The sequence below is a fragment of the Schistocerca piceifrons genome, chromosome 1, assembly GCF_021461385.2.
Source record: "Schistocerca piceifrons isolate TAMUIC-IGC-003096 chromosome 1, iqSchPice1.1, whole genome shotgun sequence".
Classification (NCBI taxonomy): Eukaryota; Metazoa; Arthropoda; class Insecta; order Orthoptera; family Acrididae; genus Schistocerca; species Schistocerca piceifrons.
Genome location: NC_060138.1, coordinates 1,070,571,417 through 1,070,588,601, shown reverse-complemented (window position 1 = coordinate 1,070,588,601; position 17,185 = coordinate 1,070,571,417). Strand labels below are relative to the sequence as shown.

The 17,185-nt window shown below is 43.1% G+C and overlaps 1 protein-coding gene across 1 annotated transcript in view; it reads left to right on the top strand.

Moving 5' to 3' along the window:
• LOC124777707 (solute carrier organic anion transporter family member 74D-like) overlaps positions 1 to 17,185 on the top strand; it is an 88,372-nt gene that overhangs the window by 28,431 nt on the left and 42,756 nt on the right. Inside the window, exon 4 of the mRNA XM_047253206.1 lies at positions 9,005 to 9,208. Within this exon, the coding sequence (XP_047109162.1) occupies positions 9,005 to 9,208 (204 nt within the window). The remainder of the gene's footprint in view (positions 1 to 9,004; positions 9,209 to 17,185) is intronic.

Sequence of the window (17,185 nt, the reverse complement as noted above, 5' to 3'; positions counted from 1 at the left end):
TGAGAGGTTCTTTTTATCGATGCTGATTGTGATTGAAGTGATAGTGGCTGGTTGTTGGTGTCGAGTAAAATGGGTTGAAGTACTGCAGCTGCATCTGTAGGCTGTGTTAAGCTGCTAGTAGTGACTTTGCAATATGTAAAATATTGCAGTATCTGTGTTATTCCGAATTACTATGTAAAGTTCCTTCGGACTGGGGCGACCACAGCCGTTATGAAATATATAAAATATATTCGCAGTTGTGATTGTTTAATGGAAAGACGACAATGAAAATTTGTGCCAGACAGGGATTCGAACCCGGATTTACCGCTTATCTCGAGCGGTCGTCTTACCATTTGGCTACCCGAGCGTCACTCACGGCCGGACCCAAACTTCCATACGTGTCACTCGACGAAAGATCGTACCCAAAGACTGGAAAGTTGCACAGGTCGCACCAATATTCGAGAAAGGCAATCCATTGAATTACAGGCCAATATCATTGTCGTCGATATACAGCAGGATTCTGGAACATATATTCTGTTCGAAAATTATGAATTACCTCGAAGAGGACGGTCTATTGACACATAGTCAACACGGATTTGCAAAATATCGTTGTTGTGAAGCACTATTAGCTCTTTGCTCACAGGAAGTGTCGAATGCTATCGACAAGGGATTTCAGATTGATTCCGTACTTATATTTACAGAAAGTTTTTGACACCGCACCTCACAAGCTGCTTGTAATCAAATTACGTGCTTATGGAATATCGTCTCGGTTATGTGACTGGATTCGCGATTTCCTGTCAGGGATGTCACAGTTCGTAGTAACTGACGGAAAGTAATTGAGTAAAACAGAAATGATTTCTGGCGTTTTCCAAGGTAGTAGGCCCTCTGCTGTCTCTTATCTCTATAGACGATTTAGGAGAGAATTTGAGCAGCCGTGTTAGGTTGTTTGCAGATGATGTCCTTTATCTGCTAATAAAGTGATTGGAAGATCAAAACAAATTGCATAACGACTTAGATAAGCTATCTTTGTAGTGCAAAAATTCGCAGCTAATCGTAAATAATAAAAAGTATGTGGTCATTCACATGAGTGCTAAAAGGAGTCCGTTAAACTTCGATTACACGATAAATCAATCAAATCTAAAGGCCGTAAACGCAATTAAATACTTAGGAATCACAATTATGAACAGCTTAAATAGGAAAGAACACATAGAAAATGTTGAGGAGAAGGCGAAGAAAAGACTGCGTTCTATTAGCAGAACACTTGTAGAAGCAACATATCTGGTAAAGAGACTACCTACAATGCGCTTGTCGTCCTCTTTTGGAGTACTGCTGCGCGGTGTGGGATCCTTTCCAGACAGGATTATGACGTACATCGAGAAAAGTCAAAGAAGAAGAGCATGTTTTGTGTTATGAAGAAATAGCGGTAAGAGTGTCACGGACATAACACAGCATTTGGGGCTGAAATCATTAAAACAAAGGCGTTTCTCCTTGCGACTGGATCTTATCACGAAATTTCAGTCACCAACTACTCCTCCGAATGCGAAAATATTTTGTTGGTGCGGACCTACGTAGCCAGAAACGATCACATCAATAAAATGTGTGAAATCAGAGCTCGCACGGAAAGGTATAGGTGTTCGTTTCTTCCTCCCGGTGTTCAAGAGTGGAGTAATAGAAAATTGGTGTTGAAGGTGGTTCGATGAACCCTCTGCCAAGCACTCGAGTTAGATTCTCAGAGTAGCCATGTAGATGTAGTTGTACATTTAGACGCTGTTGGAAAAGAGCAAATGAGCACTTGTAACCATCTCATTTAGACAATGAACTGCTGTCTTTAGTCCTAGCACGATGGACGCCGAGGAATTATAGGCAAATTTTAGACAGCTTGTAAATGGTGCTCTGGACAAGTATGTGTTTAGTAAGTGGATTAAGGACGGAAAAGGCCCACCGTGTTTTAGCAACGAAATCAGAAAATGCTGAAGAAGCAAAGGTTGTTGCACTCTCGGTACGACAGAGAACGTACAAATGACGACATACAAGAGTTAGTGAAGATTCGTGCGTCTGTGAAAAGAGTTGTGCTCGATGGATACGAATACCACCGTCATACCTTAGCAAAGAATCTGGCCGAGAACGCTGGAAAACTTTGGTCCTGTAAAAATTGCAATGCGGACCTAAGGCTTCCATCTAGTCACTCGTTGACCAGTCTGGTGTGGCAGATGAAGCATAACGAAAGCCGAAGTTTTAAATTACACGTCTAAGAGGTTTTTAACGCAGGAGAATTGTACAGACATATTCTATCGTAGTTTTACCAACGTACAGAGCCCCTTATGGACTACATACTGCATCCCTGACATCCCTGGCGTAGAGAAACAACTGAAACAGTTGAAAAAAAGTCAGCAGACAGGTCCGGCTGGAATCTCAGTTCGGTTTTATGCAATGTACCCTATGGCATTCGCCCCTCAATCAGCTTGCATTTATCGTGAATCTCTCGACCAGCGCAAAGTCCTTAGCCACTGTAAGACAGTACAGGTGACTCCTGTATGTAAAAAAGGGTAAAAGGACTGGTCCGAAAAATTACACACCAATTTTCTGAACATCGGTTTGCTGGAGAATTCTAGAACACATTGTTAGTTCGAATATAATAAATTTCCTAGAGCTCTAAAAGCTTATGTCCGCGAATCAGCACGGTTTTAGAAAGCATCACTAGTGCGAAACTCAGGTTTTCCTTTTCTCGTACGATATATTTGAGCTGTGGATGAAAGGTAACAAGCAGAATCTATATTTCTAAATTTCCAAAAAATCATTTGACCTGGTATCCAACTGCAGACTGTTAACGAAGGTACGAGCATGTGGAATAAGTTCACAGATACATGAGTGGCTCGAGGACTTCTTAACTAATACAATCCAGTATGTTACCCACGACAAGTGTTCATCAGAGACAATGGTATCGTCAGGAGGGCCTCAGTGAATTGCGAATTGTGATACGACCGCTATTATTTTCCACATATATAAATGATCTGACCGACAGGATTGGGAGTAATTTGCGGTTGTCTGCTGATGGTACTGTGGTGTACAGAAAGATGTCGAAAATAAGTAAATGTAAAATGATACGATATGACTTACACAAGATTTCTAGTTGGTGTGATGAATGGCAGCAGGCTCTAAGTGTTGAAAAAAGTAAGTTAAGGGGACATTTCCGGCTGGTGTGGCTGAGCAGTTCTAGGCGCTTCAGTCTGGAACCGCGCGACCGCTATGGTCGCAGGTTCGAATCCTGCCTCGGGCATCTATGTGTGTGATGTCCTTGGGTTAGTTAGGTTTAAGTAGTTCTGAGTTCTAGTGGACTGATGACCTCAGATGTTAAGTCCCATAATGCTCAGAGCCATTTGAACCATTTTAATGGGGCATTGTACGTGAAATTCGTTGAAATTTTACATTTTCTGTCTTCTACTCCAAAATGTACTTTCGAATTTCCTGAACGTTTTGGTATATAATAAATTAAAATCAGACAATTGTGGGACCTTCAAATAATATTTTAAATGTTGATGTTTTGCTGTCAAATGTCACAGCTACGCATATACTGCCATAGTTGAGCAGTCATATCTTGGGAACTACAGAGTCTAGAAGGCTGTGAATTGCGTTGTTTTGTGCCTCCTGCTACGTCTCAGAAGATGGAATTACGAATAAACAAATCAGTCCTTTGTTTCTGATGCTAGTTTTCGTTGAAAGTAGTTTGATTACCGGCTGTTTTTGTAGTAAGCTAACTTCAATTGCTTTTTATACGTAAATAAATGTCTTGAAAGGAGGATATAAGATGAACATCAACAAAAGCAAAACAAGGATAATGGAATGTAGTCTAATTAAGTCGGGTGATGCTGAGGGAATTAGATTAGGAAATGAGGCACTTAAAGTAGTAAAGGAGTTTTGCTATTTGGGGAGCAAAATAACTGATGATGGTCGAAGTAGAGAGGATATAAAATGTAGGCTGGCAATGGCAAGGGAAGCGTTTCTGAAGAAGAGAAATTTGTTAACATCCAGTATTGATTTAAGTGTCAGGAAGTCATTTCTGAAAGTATTTGTATGGAGTGTAGCCATGTATGGAAGTGAAACATGGACGATAAATAATTTGGACAAGAAGAGAATAGAAGCTTTCGAAATGTGGTGCTACAGAAGAATGCTGAAGATTAGATGGGTAGATCACATAACTAATGAGGAAGTATTGAATAGGATTGGGGAGAAGAGAAGTTTGTGGCACAAGTTGACCAGAAGAAGGGATCGGTTGGTAGGACATGTTCTGAGGCATCAAGGGATCACCAATTTAGTATTGGAGGGCAGCGTGGAGGGTAAAAATCGTAGAGGGAGACCAAGAGATGAATACACTAAGCAGATTCAGAAGGATGTAGGTTGCAGTAGGTACTGGGAGATGAAAAAGCTTGCACAGGATAGAGTAGCATGGAGAGCTGCATCAAACCAGTCTCAGGACTGAAGACCACAACAACAACAACGTAAATAAAGTGACTAAGCGTAAAAGTAACTTCAAGAAACGCAAATTTGTGGGTAACACATATGCGACACCTGCATTTTCTTCTGAAATACATGAAAACACGTGTGCTAGCAGTGAAGAAAACCAGGATAATGTTTCTGACGTGACCACACCCCAGTGCATCGAAAAGGAAAGTAACTTTAGAAACGGGTGACAGTGGTAAAAGTAATGATAGTATGGACAACGTCATTATTGATCTGCAAATCCTTGCACAGGTTCTTTCTGAAGCTGTCTCTTTCTGTCTTTATGGTGGTGAAGTTAAACTTTACTAGATTATTGGAGCTAGAATAGGAGTTGTGTCTAAATTAATTATTAAATGTGAGAAGTGCAAAAACAAAAAAGCATTTCATACTTCATCAAATTGTTCAAGTAATTAATTGTTTGAAACTAATGTGAGGCTGTTCTATGGCCTTAGATGCATTGATAAAGGTGCAAGGGCTGAACTGTGTTGAATTTGGTGTAGATATAGATAGTCTCAATTTCCTGGCACCCTGCATGAATTTACGCATAAACATTCTCTTCCTTCAGGAGTAATGAAGGCAATAAAACCTATTTACAGAGATTTGGAAAATCCTGAGCTACTAAAGTTGTGTTTATATGGGAAGACCCAGAATGTGAATGAGTTCTTGAGTAATGTTGTGTGGTCTGTGTGCCTAAAAATGTATTTGCTGGCCTTATGACTCTAAAAGTTAACAGTGTCTGATGATGTAATAACTTTTAATGGTAGGAACTATGTACGACTTAAGGTTCTGGAGAAGTTAGGGGTAAGCTTTGGACAGAACACAGCTAAAGAACTACGGGAACTGGATGAGCTTCGTGTACGTGAAGCAGAGTTAGCTGCTCAGCAAATGACAAAAGAAGCAAGAAAGAAAAGGGGGAGACAAGCACTGGGCTGTTGTGACATTGAAAAAGACACAGACTATGGGCTGGGGCAATTGTAGTGCATAAAAGACGCAGAAATGTAAGTCTGTATAAGAATTTGTAATAAAAAAGTTTTAAAACTCAGTATCTCTGAACTACATTTGTTGCGATAAATGACCCATTTTCTAAAAAAATACAGGTGGTAGAGGCGTGAAATTTTCACAGCATTCCAAGTGTGAGGTTCAACGCATATGGAACTACAATAATTAAAATATACTGAGTTGTTTTGTATTTATGTTCATTTATTTACAAAATACTGTCAAAAAAATTGAGTGTTTGAAAAAAAAATAACATGCCCCACGTTATAATTTTAGTAATAATTCTAGTTCAGTGTATCGAGAAACGTGCATTCAATAATTATGGAAAATTGTTAGATGGTGTCTTAAAATGTTTCCAAGATAATGGGTCACAAAATTCGATAATTTAACATTGGCGGCATAGGATATATAATGTCGCCTTAATGCGGAGAAGTAGGAAAAACAAATCTGTAATCAGTAGATACAGTATTACAAGTCTCCTGCTTGACACAGTCACATAGTTTAAATATCAGTGGGAAACGTTGTAAAGCGATATGAAATGGAACGAGCATATGAAGACTGTGGTAGGGATGGCGAATGGTCGACTTCGGTTTATAGGGAGAATTTTAGGAAAGTGTGGTTCATCTGTGAAGGAGACCTCATGTAAGACGCTAGGGCGACCTATTCTTGAGTACTGCTCGAGTGTTTGGGATTCGCACCCTGCCAGATTGAAGGAGGACATCGAAGCAATTCAGAGGCGAACTGCTAGATTTGCCAGCTGTTAGATCGAGCAAAACGCAAGTGTTGCGGTAACTCAAATGGGATCACTGGAGGAAGGCGATGTTGTTTTCGAGGAGCACTTTGTGCGGTAGCGGGCGAGTTGTGGCGCCCTGGATATACTATATGTTCGGAACTGGGGCGTCCGCACAGGACACTCGTCAAAGCCGGGGCCCGGCAGCAAACACGTGGTGACAAACGTTAACCGGACGAGAGGGTTAGCCCCAGAGCATGGTCCAGCCGCGTGGCTGCGAATTCCGCTGTGACGAGGGCGGTGCTTTGTGTCGATGAAGGAGACACGCCGGGAGTGCCAAGGATGGCGGACATTTCACAGTTCGTATAGAAATTAGTAGTAGCCAGATGAATCATGATACGTCAAAAAGAAACATGTACATTAATATTATTTGCATGCCGATTCTGATAGTGTAATCAGATTTTCAATATCTTTATTAGTTTAAAGTTTAGTATCTGACGGTAAATTATACAAGTAACACCCAGCAACGAATTTCCAAAATATAAACGCTTCATCCGATTTTGTCGTTCGCCGTGTCTTTAGAAAGCTGTTAGTGTAAACCTAAATTGGTATAAATTACAGGTGTGTAACTTGAATAGTACATGGGTTATTGGAGGTCAAACTGTCCGGTTATTATCGATCGCGTCAGGCCATAAGTACTCCACAGTTACACGAAAAAACGGTAGCAGCAGGCTTATATTGATTCATCCATGTTTGTTGATATCCGATATATGCTATTCATGAAGAAACTGGTCAATTATTTAATGTGTTTTAGAAAGCACAGAGACATTAGGCTCCTGGCCTACGTTTTACTTCTTTTCTTTTGATATATGTTTATTTAATTGTTTATGTATTTAATTATGTGCGTTAGAGCGTGTTTATGGGTCAGCCGTAGGAGTATTTATTTAATTTCAAGTACTTAAATGTAAATCCAGTATTTCGAATATGTTTCATTATGTATTTGAGAGTACGTTGGATTGAAGACATGGCGCGAGCGCTCTAGCCAATCACAGCGCTCGTGAATGGAGAGACTGTATGGAAGTGGGGAGGAGCATCGTTTCCGGAGAGGACAGGGAGTTCTGGAGAGGACAACACAGGGCACGGAGCGCCCGCGACGCTACGGCGCGACAGACGCGCGGTCGGCGGAAAGACTTGGACAGTGGAGCAGTTTGCGCGTAACTTCGGAGTGCCGACTTGGGCACTTGTGAGATTTCTATGGCTTCTACAGTGAAGACGTAGTGGACGTTTGGAAGTGAATATCTCGCGAGCTATGTTGTTGTTCGTGACTAATTACGTGCAGTAGGAATCTATTGGACCATCGACACCAATAAGTGTTTTGCAGAAATATACCGCACACTCAAAAGTACTTCTACTATCGTACTCATCATTTAAAGTCGTTAAAATAGTACCTGCAGATCTTATTTAATTGCAATCTTTCATTTATAAAATTCGCAATTGCCGAGTGATAGAAACCTTCGACCATTCGATTCATGTGTGTATTCTTATCGTACCTTCTATATTCATCGATATGATGGTCAACTGTGGTCCTGAAAAGGACCAAGATGATGTTTCTGGTGTGAAAGGATCAGCCGCCAGAGAAACCTGACGCCCAGGGTACGCCCGATTGCAAGTCTTATATTGGTCGGAAATCATTGCAATCTTCGTGGAGGCTTTCAACGAAACCTGCAGGTTGATCACAGGTTGCTTAAGACCCACCCCAACTGATAAGCTCTACTGCCTGGCTGGAGTAGCGCCACCATGGATACGCAGAACAGTGGCTGCCAACAAGGAGAGACTGAAAGTGGAACAGGACAGTGGCCATCCATTGCACGGACGTAATCCACCACAGCAACGGCTGAGATCGCGAAAGAGCTTCCTGAGAACATCCGACAAGCTCACCATTTCACCAGAGAAGGCAGGGCTGGAGTTATGGAAGAAGTCGACGCCTCACCTGCAGACGCCAAAAGCTGAAGAACTACCATTTGGACACAACGAGAGCTGGTTGGTGTGGAAATCTTTAAACAGATTACGATCAGGAGTTGGACGATCCAGAGACAACCTGAACAGATGGGGCTTCATAACAGAAGATACGTTCTGTGATTGTGGACAAGAACAAACCACAAGCCACATGCTCCAGTGCCTTTGGTGCTGTACATCCTGCACGAAGATTGATCTCCTGCAAGCCACTCCAAGCGCCTTGGAGGTTGCAAAGTACTGGGCACATGTAATATAAATACAATTTGTGTATATATATGTACATATTTATTGATGTGTATGGCTACTGTAAATTTGTATGTTTCTGATTCGAGAATAATAATAATTCTTATCGTATATTGTAGACTCAGCAGTATTTGGCCTGTAATGCGGGAACTACGTATCCTAGCCCCTAGGCAATGAAACCAGCCAAAACTTTTGATATTGCAACGCTGAGTCCGAAGGTGCGATTCTAGTGCCGCCAAAATACGTTTCACATAAGGACCACGAAGATTAGAAATAAGGGCTCATATGGAAGCGTAGTCAGTCGTTGTTAAGCCGCTCTGTTTGCGAGTGGAACAGGAGAGGAAACAACTAGCAGTGCTGCTGCAGGGTACTCTCCGCCACTCACTGCAGAGTGGCTGCGGAATACGTATATAGATGTAGAGGTAAAAGGTTGGGACCACTGTGCCTTGTGTTCACTGTATAAGGTTTGGTGCTGATAATGTTCCTGACTCCAGTATTGGATGGCTGTGGGGGGTAATATTGGCGGTGGTCGCTGTCGGCCAGGCTGGACGGTGCTGTCCGTGCTGCTGTGTGTGTGCGGCCTGCTGCTCGTGATGTTCCCGGCGCGGCTGCCCGCGGCCGCCGTGCGCGACCGGGTGGACCACATCCTGAGCGAGGCCAGCGCAGCCGCGAGGACGTCTCCGCCGGGCGGCGCACGCGTGCAGATCTCCAACAAGCGCTACGTCATCAGGGAGCCACCGGACACTTGTAAGTACCCAGCGGGCGACATGCACAGCCAATAGTGTGCTGCAATCACTGCGGCTCAGTCGACAATTGCTGGTCGAATCATGGTGGGAAAGGAAATAATTTTCTAACGAGGGGAGCAGAGGTGGTGGTGCTTAGTACAACGTCTGTGCAACGTCTCATTGAGTGAGGGCGAGTGACAATTAATGATGACCGTCGACTTGCACGATGAAAGATGTGAGGGTGGTTCGTGAATCGTGCCTAGATAACTCAATCAGTAAGATGACTGCCCACAGGAGCGTACCGCTCCTGTGAGGAAGTTTTAAAATGGGGTGCACTACTCCTTAGAGCGAACGTCGCATTATGGAGAGACTACCTAGGCTGTGGATAAATCATTTAACAGTGAAATGTAGTTATTGGTACTGGGTCTGTTCTAGGAAATGGTCTGCAATACAGTGTTTTGGCTCAGAACAGAAGTACGGCTTCCATATCTTGTCTATTTTCTTTTCTTATTACAAGAGCTGTAACCTGAGCCATGCGAAACAGAAACAGTACTCCTCACCTATGAGGATTGTGACAGACCATTTACTGAGAACCTATGAATAATTTTGCTGAATATTTCCGTCTTTCTATCTCCTTTGTGATTAAATACTTCTCAGCAAATGGTCTATCACTTGATAGAAAGACAGTGAAACCTCCCCTTAGAAAAATTAATGAATTATTGTGCTTATAAACCTCTACGTTATTTGATTTTCAAACAGCTGAGCAAAACTGAACGTACTCAGACATTTTGCTCCTTACTTATTCTGATCGACACTAAACTGACACACAATATTTTTAGCGCAACGCAATCTGACTTTCAATAATCTCTACAAAAGAATGACCCTGACTAACAATAACCTATAACTTCCACGAATCACTTACCTCACAAAAATCTTCGTTACTCGAACTACTGCAACACAGCGAGTGCCAATACTGCCAGATAAATAAAAGATTCTAACTACTGAAGTCACTAACTACTGATAGGCATAGTTAGCAAATGAAAGATAAGATTTTGATAGAGAACAAACAATCTATTTACCTTAATAGTGTTCAAAAGTCATAGTATATATATATCAATTCATGACATCCAGTCTTACAAATTTACTGTCTCTGATGGACACACGTCCAGATAATCCGCTCTTAAAATTCTGCCATCTCTCTCCCCCCATCCACCACTGCTGGCGGCTCACCTCCAACTGCGCAACGCTACGCGCTGTTCACATCTAACTGCCCAACACTAAAATAGCGAATATTACAACAATGCCAACCAGCCACAGACTGCACACAGCACGGCCAATGATTTTCATACAGAGCGCTACGTGGCGTAACCAACATGATAACCTAAACAACCTACTCACAACAGTTAATTGCGTTCTGTGTTTGGAAGAACATATCGTCATCAATAACAACAGAGCACTAGACAAAGGAAACATGTAAAGCTGAATGTTAAAAATTCCTTGTTGTTTATATTGATCAGAACTGATGCCATGTTAATCTCCTGCTATACACACTAAAACTGCTAGATCATGAATTGTTTGTGAATGGGGAAAACCAACCAACTGGAGGAAGATAAACGACACATAACGTCTCACCAGTGTTGTGAACTAGCAGAGTCAATGCGTCGTGCAGTCGCACGTCGACATCAACGTATTACGTAAGCTCCCACGTCTCCAAAACAACTTACACAACGAATGTTTGTGCCAGCTAATCAACAGTCGACACCTCCCTCTGGGTTATTTTTGCCTTCAACTAAATTTGTAGTCTGAAGAAAAGGCTGAATTTCAAATTACTTAATTGTGCACTACCGATTTCGGGCCCAGCCCATTCTCAAATGTATATGTCACAAGCGAAGTGGACACATTATCTATGTCTCTTCAACTAGAGAATGGGCCATGCCCGAAACCGGTAGTGCACAATGAAGTAATTTGAAATACTGTCTGGTGAAACAATATCCTCCTTCAAATTTTCTGAATCTGCGGTGCCCACCTAGAAGAAAATGAGTAATTTATAGTGTACTGCGGTATTTAAAGGACAATGACCTTTCTGAAACCTCAGAACAGATGGTTGCCTCCCTCGAGAACATTAGAAAAACGCCAACTGTTGCCGAAGACGGTTAAAAGCTTCACCATAGAAGTTATATGTGATATATCAGAGTCCGTTTGCAAAAATATTTGCAAGTTGTTATGAAAAGTGTACTTTCCGCTTTCGCATGTTGTGTCGTCGAGGTAACAATTAGCCGCACCGCTACGGTTACGCAATTAACAGAAATGGACTTGACCATAATTCAGTGAACATACTAACTGAGAGAGAGGGAGACCTATAAACCGTGTGCGGTTAAAATTCGCAAGTGGAGGTACTTTTGTTTGTATCTTTCGTTCGCATATCGTGTCGCGAGATCAACAGCTAGTCTCGTGAAACGGTTACACGTACCCTCATGAATGTGGTTGGTAGCATCATTAGGATGAACTATTGTTAATTACAAGAAACTGTGCCATCTATTCAAAGTAGAAATAATTATGTGAACAGTGATTTTTGAGTGACTGAGGTGTTAGTAAACGAAAAGCATGACAGAAAAACACGACTCTGTGTTTCAGTGTGCTCGAACAGACCACTTTGACTGGAGTACTAATTGCAACTTAAGTCTGTTGGATGAACAAAGCAGTTCGTCAACACTGCAACCCTTATTAACGTTTTTTACTTGTAGAATGTACGTGGGTCTTTACTAAATATTTGTGGTGCTCATCATGCACATGCCCCACGACATGCATCTAATGAAATAAATAATTATAGTATTAAATGTTAGATGATGGTTGCGGCATTGAGAAGATAAGCACCGAGGGCAAACAGGTATGTGTGAATTAGGCACGTGCTCATTAAATATTGCATCCACTTGTCAGTATTGTATCGTGTAACGTTAGCTGGGTGTGAGTGAATGTAATTTTTAGCCCTCTGGGCGCTTATGACTAAACGATATCACATGATCAACTTGTTACGGCGATGCGCCATTTACAAAGGTCTTATTCATATCCTCATAAATTTATAAAGTCACCCTGTTTGTACGAGGGCAGTTCAATAAGTAATGCAACACATTTTTTTTCTCGGCCAATTTTGGTTGAAAAAACCGGAAATTTCTTGTGGAATATTTTCAAACATTCCCGCTTCGTCTCGTATAGTTTCATTGACTTCCGACAGGTGGCAGCGCTGTACGGAGCTGTTAAAATGGCGTCTGTAACGGATGTGCGTTGCAAACAACGGGCAGTGATCGAGTTTCTTTTGGCGGAAAACCAGGGCATCTCAGATATTCATAGGCGCTTGCAGAATGTCTACGGTGATCTGGCAGTGTACAAAAGCACGGTGAGTCGTTGGGCAAAGCGTGTGTCATCATCGCCGCAAGGTCAAGCAAGACTGTCTGATCTCCCGCGTGCGGGCCGGCCGTGCACAGTTGTGACTCCTGCAATGGCGGAGCGTGCGAACACACTCGTTCGAGATGATCGACGGTTCACCATCAAACAACTCAGTGCTCAACTTGACATCTCTGTTGGTAGTGCTGTCACAATTGTTCACAAGTTGGGATATTCAAAGGTTTGTTCCCGCTGGGTCCCTCGTTGTCTAACCGAACACCATAAAGAGCAAAGGAGAGCCATCTGTGCGGAATTGCTTGCTCGTCATGTGGCTGAGGGTGACAATTTCTTGTCAAAGATTGTTACAGGCGATGAAACATGGGTTCATCACTTCGAACCTGAAACAAAACGGCAATCAATGGAGTGGCGCCACACCCACTCCCCTACCAAGAAAAAGTTTAAAGCCATACCCTCAGCCAGTAAAGTCATGGTTACAGTCTTCTGGGACGCTGAAGGGGTTATTCTGTTCGATGTCCTTCCCCATGATCAAACGATCAACTCTGAAGTGTATTGTGCTACTCTTCAGAAATTGAAGAAACGACTTCAGCGTGTTCGTAGGCACAAAAATCTGAACGAACTTCTCCATCTTCACGACAACGCAAGACCTCACACAAGTCGTCGCACCCGAGAGGAGCTCACAAAACTTCAGTGGACTGTTCTTCCTCATGCACCCTACAGCCCCGATCTCGCACCGTCGGATTTCCATATGTTTGGCCCAATGAAGGACGCAATCCGTGGGAGGCACTACGCGGATGATGAAGAAGTTATTGATGCAGTACGACGTTGGCTCCGACATCGACCAGTGGAATGGTACCGTGCAGGCATACAGGCCCTCATTTCAAGGTGGCGTAAGGCCGTAGCATTGAATGGAGATTACGTTGAAAAATAGTGTTGTGTAGCTAAAAGATTGGGGAATAACCTGGTGTATTTCAATGCTGAATAAAACAACCCCTGTTTCAGAAAAAAAATGTGTTGCATTACTTGTTGAACTGCCCTCGTACACTAATCAGTCAGAACACTATGACCACCGAACTACTATCGATATAAACCTGTCTATGCAATGGCAACGTCACCTGGCGTGGAAAGACTGCTACTCAGACACCCTTACTGTGCTTGTTGTGTCAGTGAGCGTGCTGATCGTGTGTAGAATGGGGAAGGCGCGCGATCTATCTGAGTTTTTCCGCCCAGGACATACTGTGATGGCCCGGAGGCTCGGCACGAGCATTTAGAAAACTCTACGATTTGGTAGTTGTTCGAGGATTACTGCGGCGAGTTGTTTTCAACTCGTGGCGAAACCAAGGTGAAACGACGTCCAGACGTCGTGGGGTTGCGCGGCCAGCTCTCATTTCAGATGTCGATCGACGTAGGCTGGGCAGAATGGTAAAACAGAGCAGGCGGTGAATTGTGGCGAAACTAACATCAGACTTTAATGCTGGGTGGAGTACTAGTGTGTCTGAACGCATAGTGCCAAAACATTCCTAACGATGGGCCTCCGCAGCCGACGACCCTTGCATGTGCCAATGGCAACACCACGACACAGGCAACTGCAACTGATATTAGCACGTGACCATCGGCACTGGCCGTTTGCGCAGTGGCAGAGCGTTGTATGGTTTGATGAATCCCGATAGCCGACCGCGGTGGACACACGGGTCTAGGCGCTGCAGTCCGGAACCGCGCGACTGCTACGGTCGCAGGTTCGAATCCTGCCTCGGGCATGGATGTGTGATGTCCTTAGGTTAGTTAGGTTTAAGTAGTTCTAAGTTCTAAGGGACTGATGACCTCAGATGTTAAGTCCCATAGTGCTCAGAGCCATTTGAACTATTTGAATCCCGATACATTCTTCACGAATCCTCGTCTTTCAGCGGAACAATCCTTGACACTTGTACGAGAGGCGTTTGAAAAGTCCGTGCAAAAATAAAAACTACTTACGTGTTTGGGGTAAACCTTTTTTATTTTTCGACATAGTCTCCTTTTAGAATTATACACTTTGTCCAATGCTGTTCTAATTTGTTGATCCCTTCCGAATAATAGGAATTGTCGAAGGCTGCAAAATAGCAATTAATTGCTGCAATCACCTCCTCGTTTGAATAAAATCTTTGTTCCTCCAGCCATTTCTTCAAATTGAGGAACACATAGTAGTCCGAGGGAGCCAAGTCTGGAGAATAGGGGGTATGTGAAACGAGTTGGAATCCTATTTCCATTAAATTTGCGACCACAATTGCTGAGGTATGAGCTGGTGCGTTGTCGTGATGGAAAAGGACTTTTTTGCGGTCCAATCGCCTGCGTATTTCTTTGCAGCCCGGTTATCAAACGGTTCAGTAACGATGAATAATATGCACCTGTAATAGTTTTACCCTCTTCCAGATAGTCGATGAGGATTATCCCTTGCGAATCCCAAAAGACAGTCGCCATAATCTTTTCGGCCGAAGGACTGGTCTTCGCCTCTTTTGGTGCAGATTCTCCCTTGGTAACCCAGTGTTTAGATAGTTGTTTGGTCTCAGAAGCATAGTAATGTATCCATGTTTCATCTACACTGAGGAAACGACCCTTAAAGTCCTGTGGTTTCTTTCTGAACAGCTGCAAACCACCCTTGCAACACTTCACACGATTCGGTTTTTGTTCAAGCGTGAGCAATCGCGAAACTCATCTTGCGGATAGCTTTCCCATGTCCAAATGTTTGTACAAAATATTATGTGCCCGTTCATTAGAGATGCCCACAGCACTAGCAATCTCAGGCACCTTAACTCTTCTGTCATCCATCACCATATCATGGATTTTATCAATGATTTCTGGAGTTGTAACCTCCACAGGGCGTCCAGAACGTTCAGCATCAATTGTGCCCATATGGCCACTCTGAAAATTTTGAAACCACTTATAAACTGTTCTAATCGAAGATGCAGAGTCACCGTAATGTTTATCAAGCTTCTCTTTAGTCTCCTGAGGCGTTTTTCCTTTCATAAAGAAATGTTTAATCACCACACGAAATTCTTCTTCGTCCATTTTTTGACAATCACTCGACTTCCTTGATTCACACGAATGCCAAACACAAGGAAATAAACCGATATGGCTGAAACTTGGTGTGAGTTCTTTCCAAAGATGCTACTAACTAAACATAATCTCGATACGCGCCATCACTCTGACTTTGAACGGACTTTTCAAACGCCCCTCGTACTGCGGCGACTCCACTATGCTCTGGGGAAGTTCGCGTGGGCATCCATGGCTCCAGGGGAGCTCGTGCAAGACCCCATGACGGCCAAGAGATATCGAACCCTTTCATGACGATCATGTTTCCTGACGCAGTGGCATTTTTCAACGAGATAATGCCCCTTGTCACAAGGCCAAGAGTGTGATGGAATGGTTCTAAAAACACAGTGGCGACTTCCAATTGATATGCTGACCCCCATCCTTCCCTCCCCCCCCCCCCCCTCCAGATCTGAACCCGGTCGAACGCATCTGGTATGTGATTAAACGTGGCACCAGTGCTGATTGCCCCCCTCCCCGAAATTTACGGGAATTAGGTGACTTGTGCGTGTAGCTGTGGTACCAACTCCCTGCAGCGACCTACTAACGCTTCATTGTTTCCATGCACCTCTGTTATCCGTGGCAAAAATGGACATGCCGGATATTAGGCAGGTAGTCATAACGTCCTGTTTGAGCAGTACATGTATACAGTTTATATCTGTCAGTTACATATACAAGGTGAGTCGCGTAAGACGTAACACCCCCTTTATTCCGGGGGCGATTGCACGTATCGGCATGCGGTTTTCGGCGAATCACAGCGGTCAATGGGGCACATACGTTTGTACATGCACAATAATCACAACGTTTATATTGACCGAGATAATGAGGCAAGTACATGTTTCTTAAATGGGACGCTATACTTTTTTTACCATCATTCGAACGGTCTGGAAGAGACGCGTATAATGATGTAACGCATGTTGCTATTGTGATTCAAACTTGGCTTAAAAGAGGGCGGATGAGGATTTACCTAAATAGCGTAGGCCGTGCATGCTGCATAGAGCACGGCAACTCGGCCTGCGGGTCGCGCGAGGCGTGTTTCCAGTCTGCAGACGCTTCCGATCGCTTCGACCATCAATGGCACAATATTTCCCAGCGTCTTTTAAGCGAAGTTTGAATCAAAATAGCAACATGCGTTACATCACTATACGCGTCTTTTCCAGAGTGTTCGGATGATGGTAAAAAAATTATAGCGTCCCATTTAAAAAACATGTACTTGCCTCATTATCTCGGTCAATATAAACGTTGTGATTATTGTCCATGTACCAAAGTATGTGCCCCATAGTCCGCTATGATTCGCCGAAAACCGCATGCCGATACGTGCAATCGCACCCGGAATAAAGGGGGTGTTACGCCTTACGCGACTCACCCTGTATAACAGCTGTTGTAGTAGACTTAACAAAGAACAACATTTCATGCTTTTCAACGATTTAAGTAACACTATAGCCGTAGCAAAGTTTAAGTACGTAACACTTGATCTAAGCTTGGGATGTTATTTCTATTTGAGTATACTATGACAGCAGTTATATATTTAAGTGAC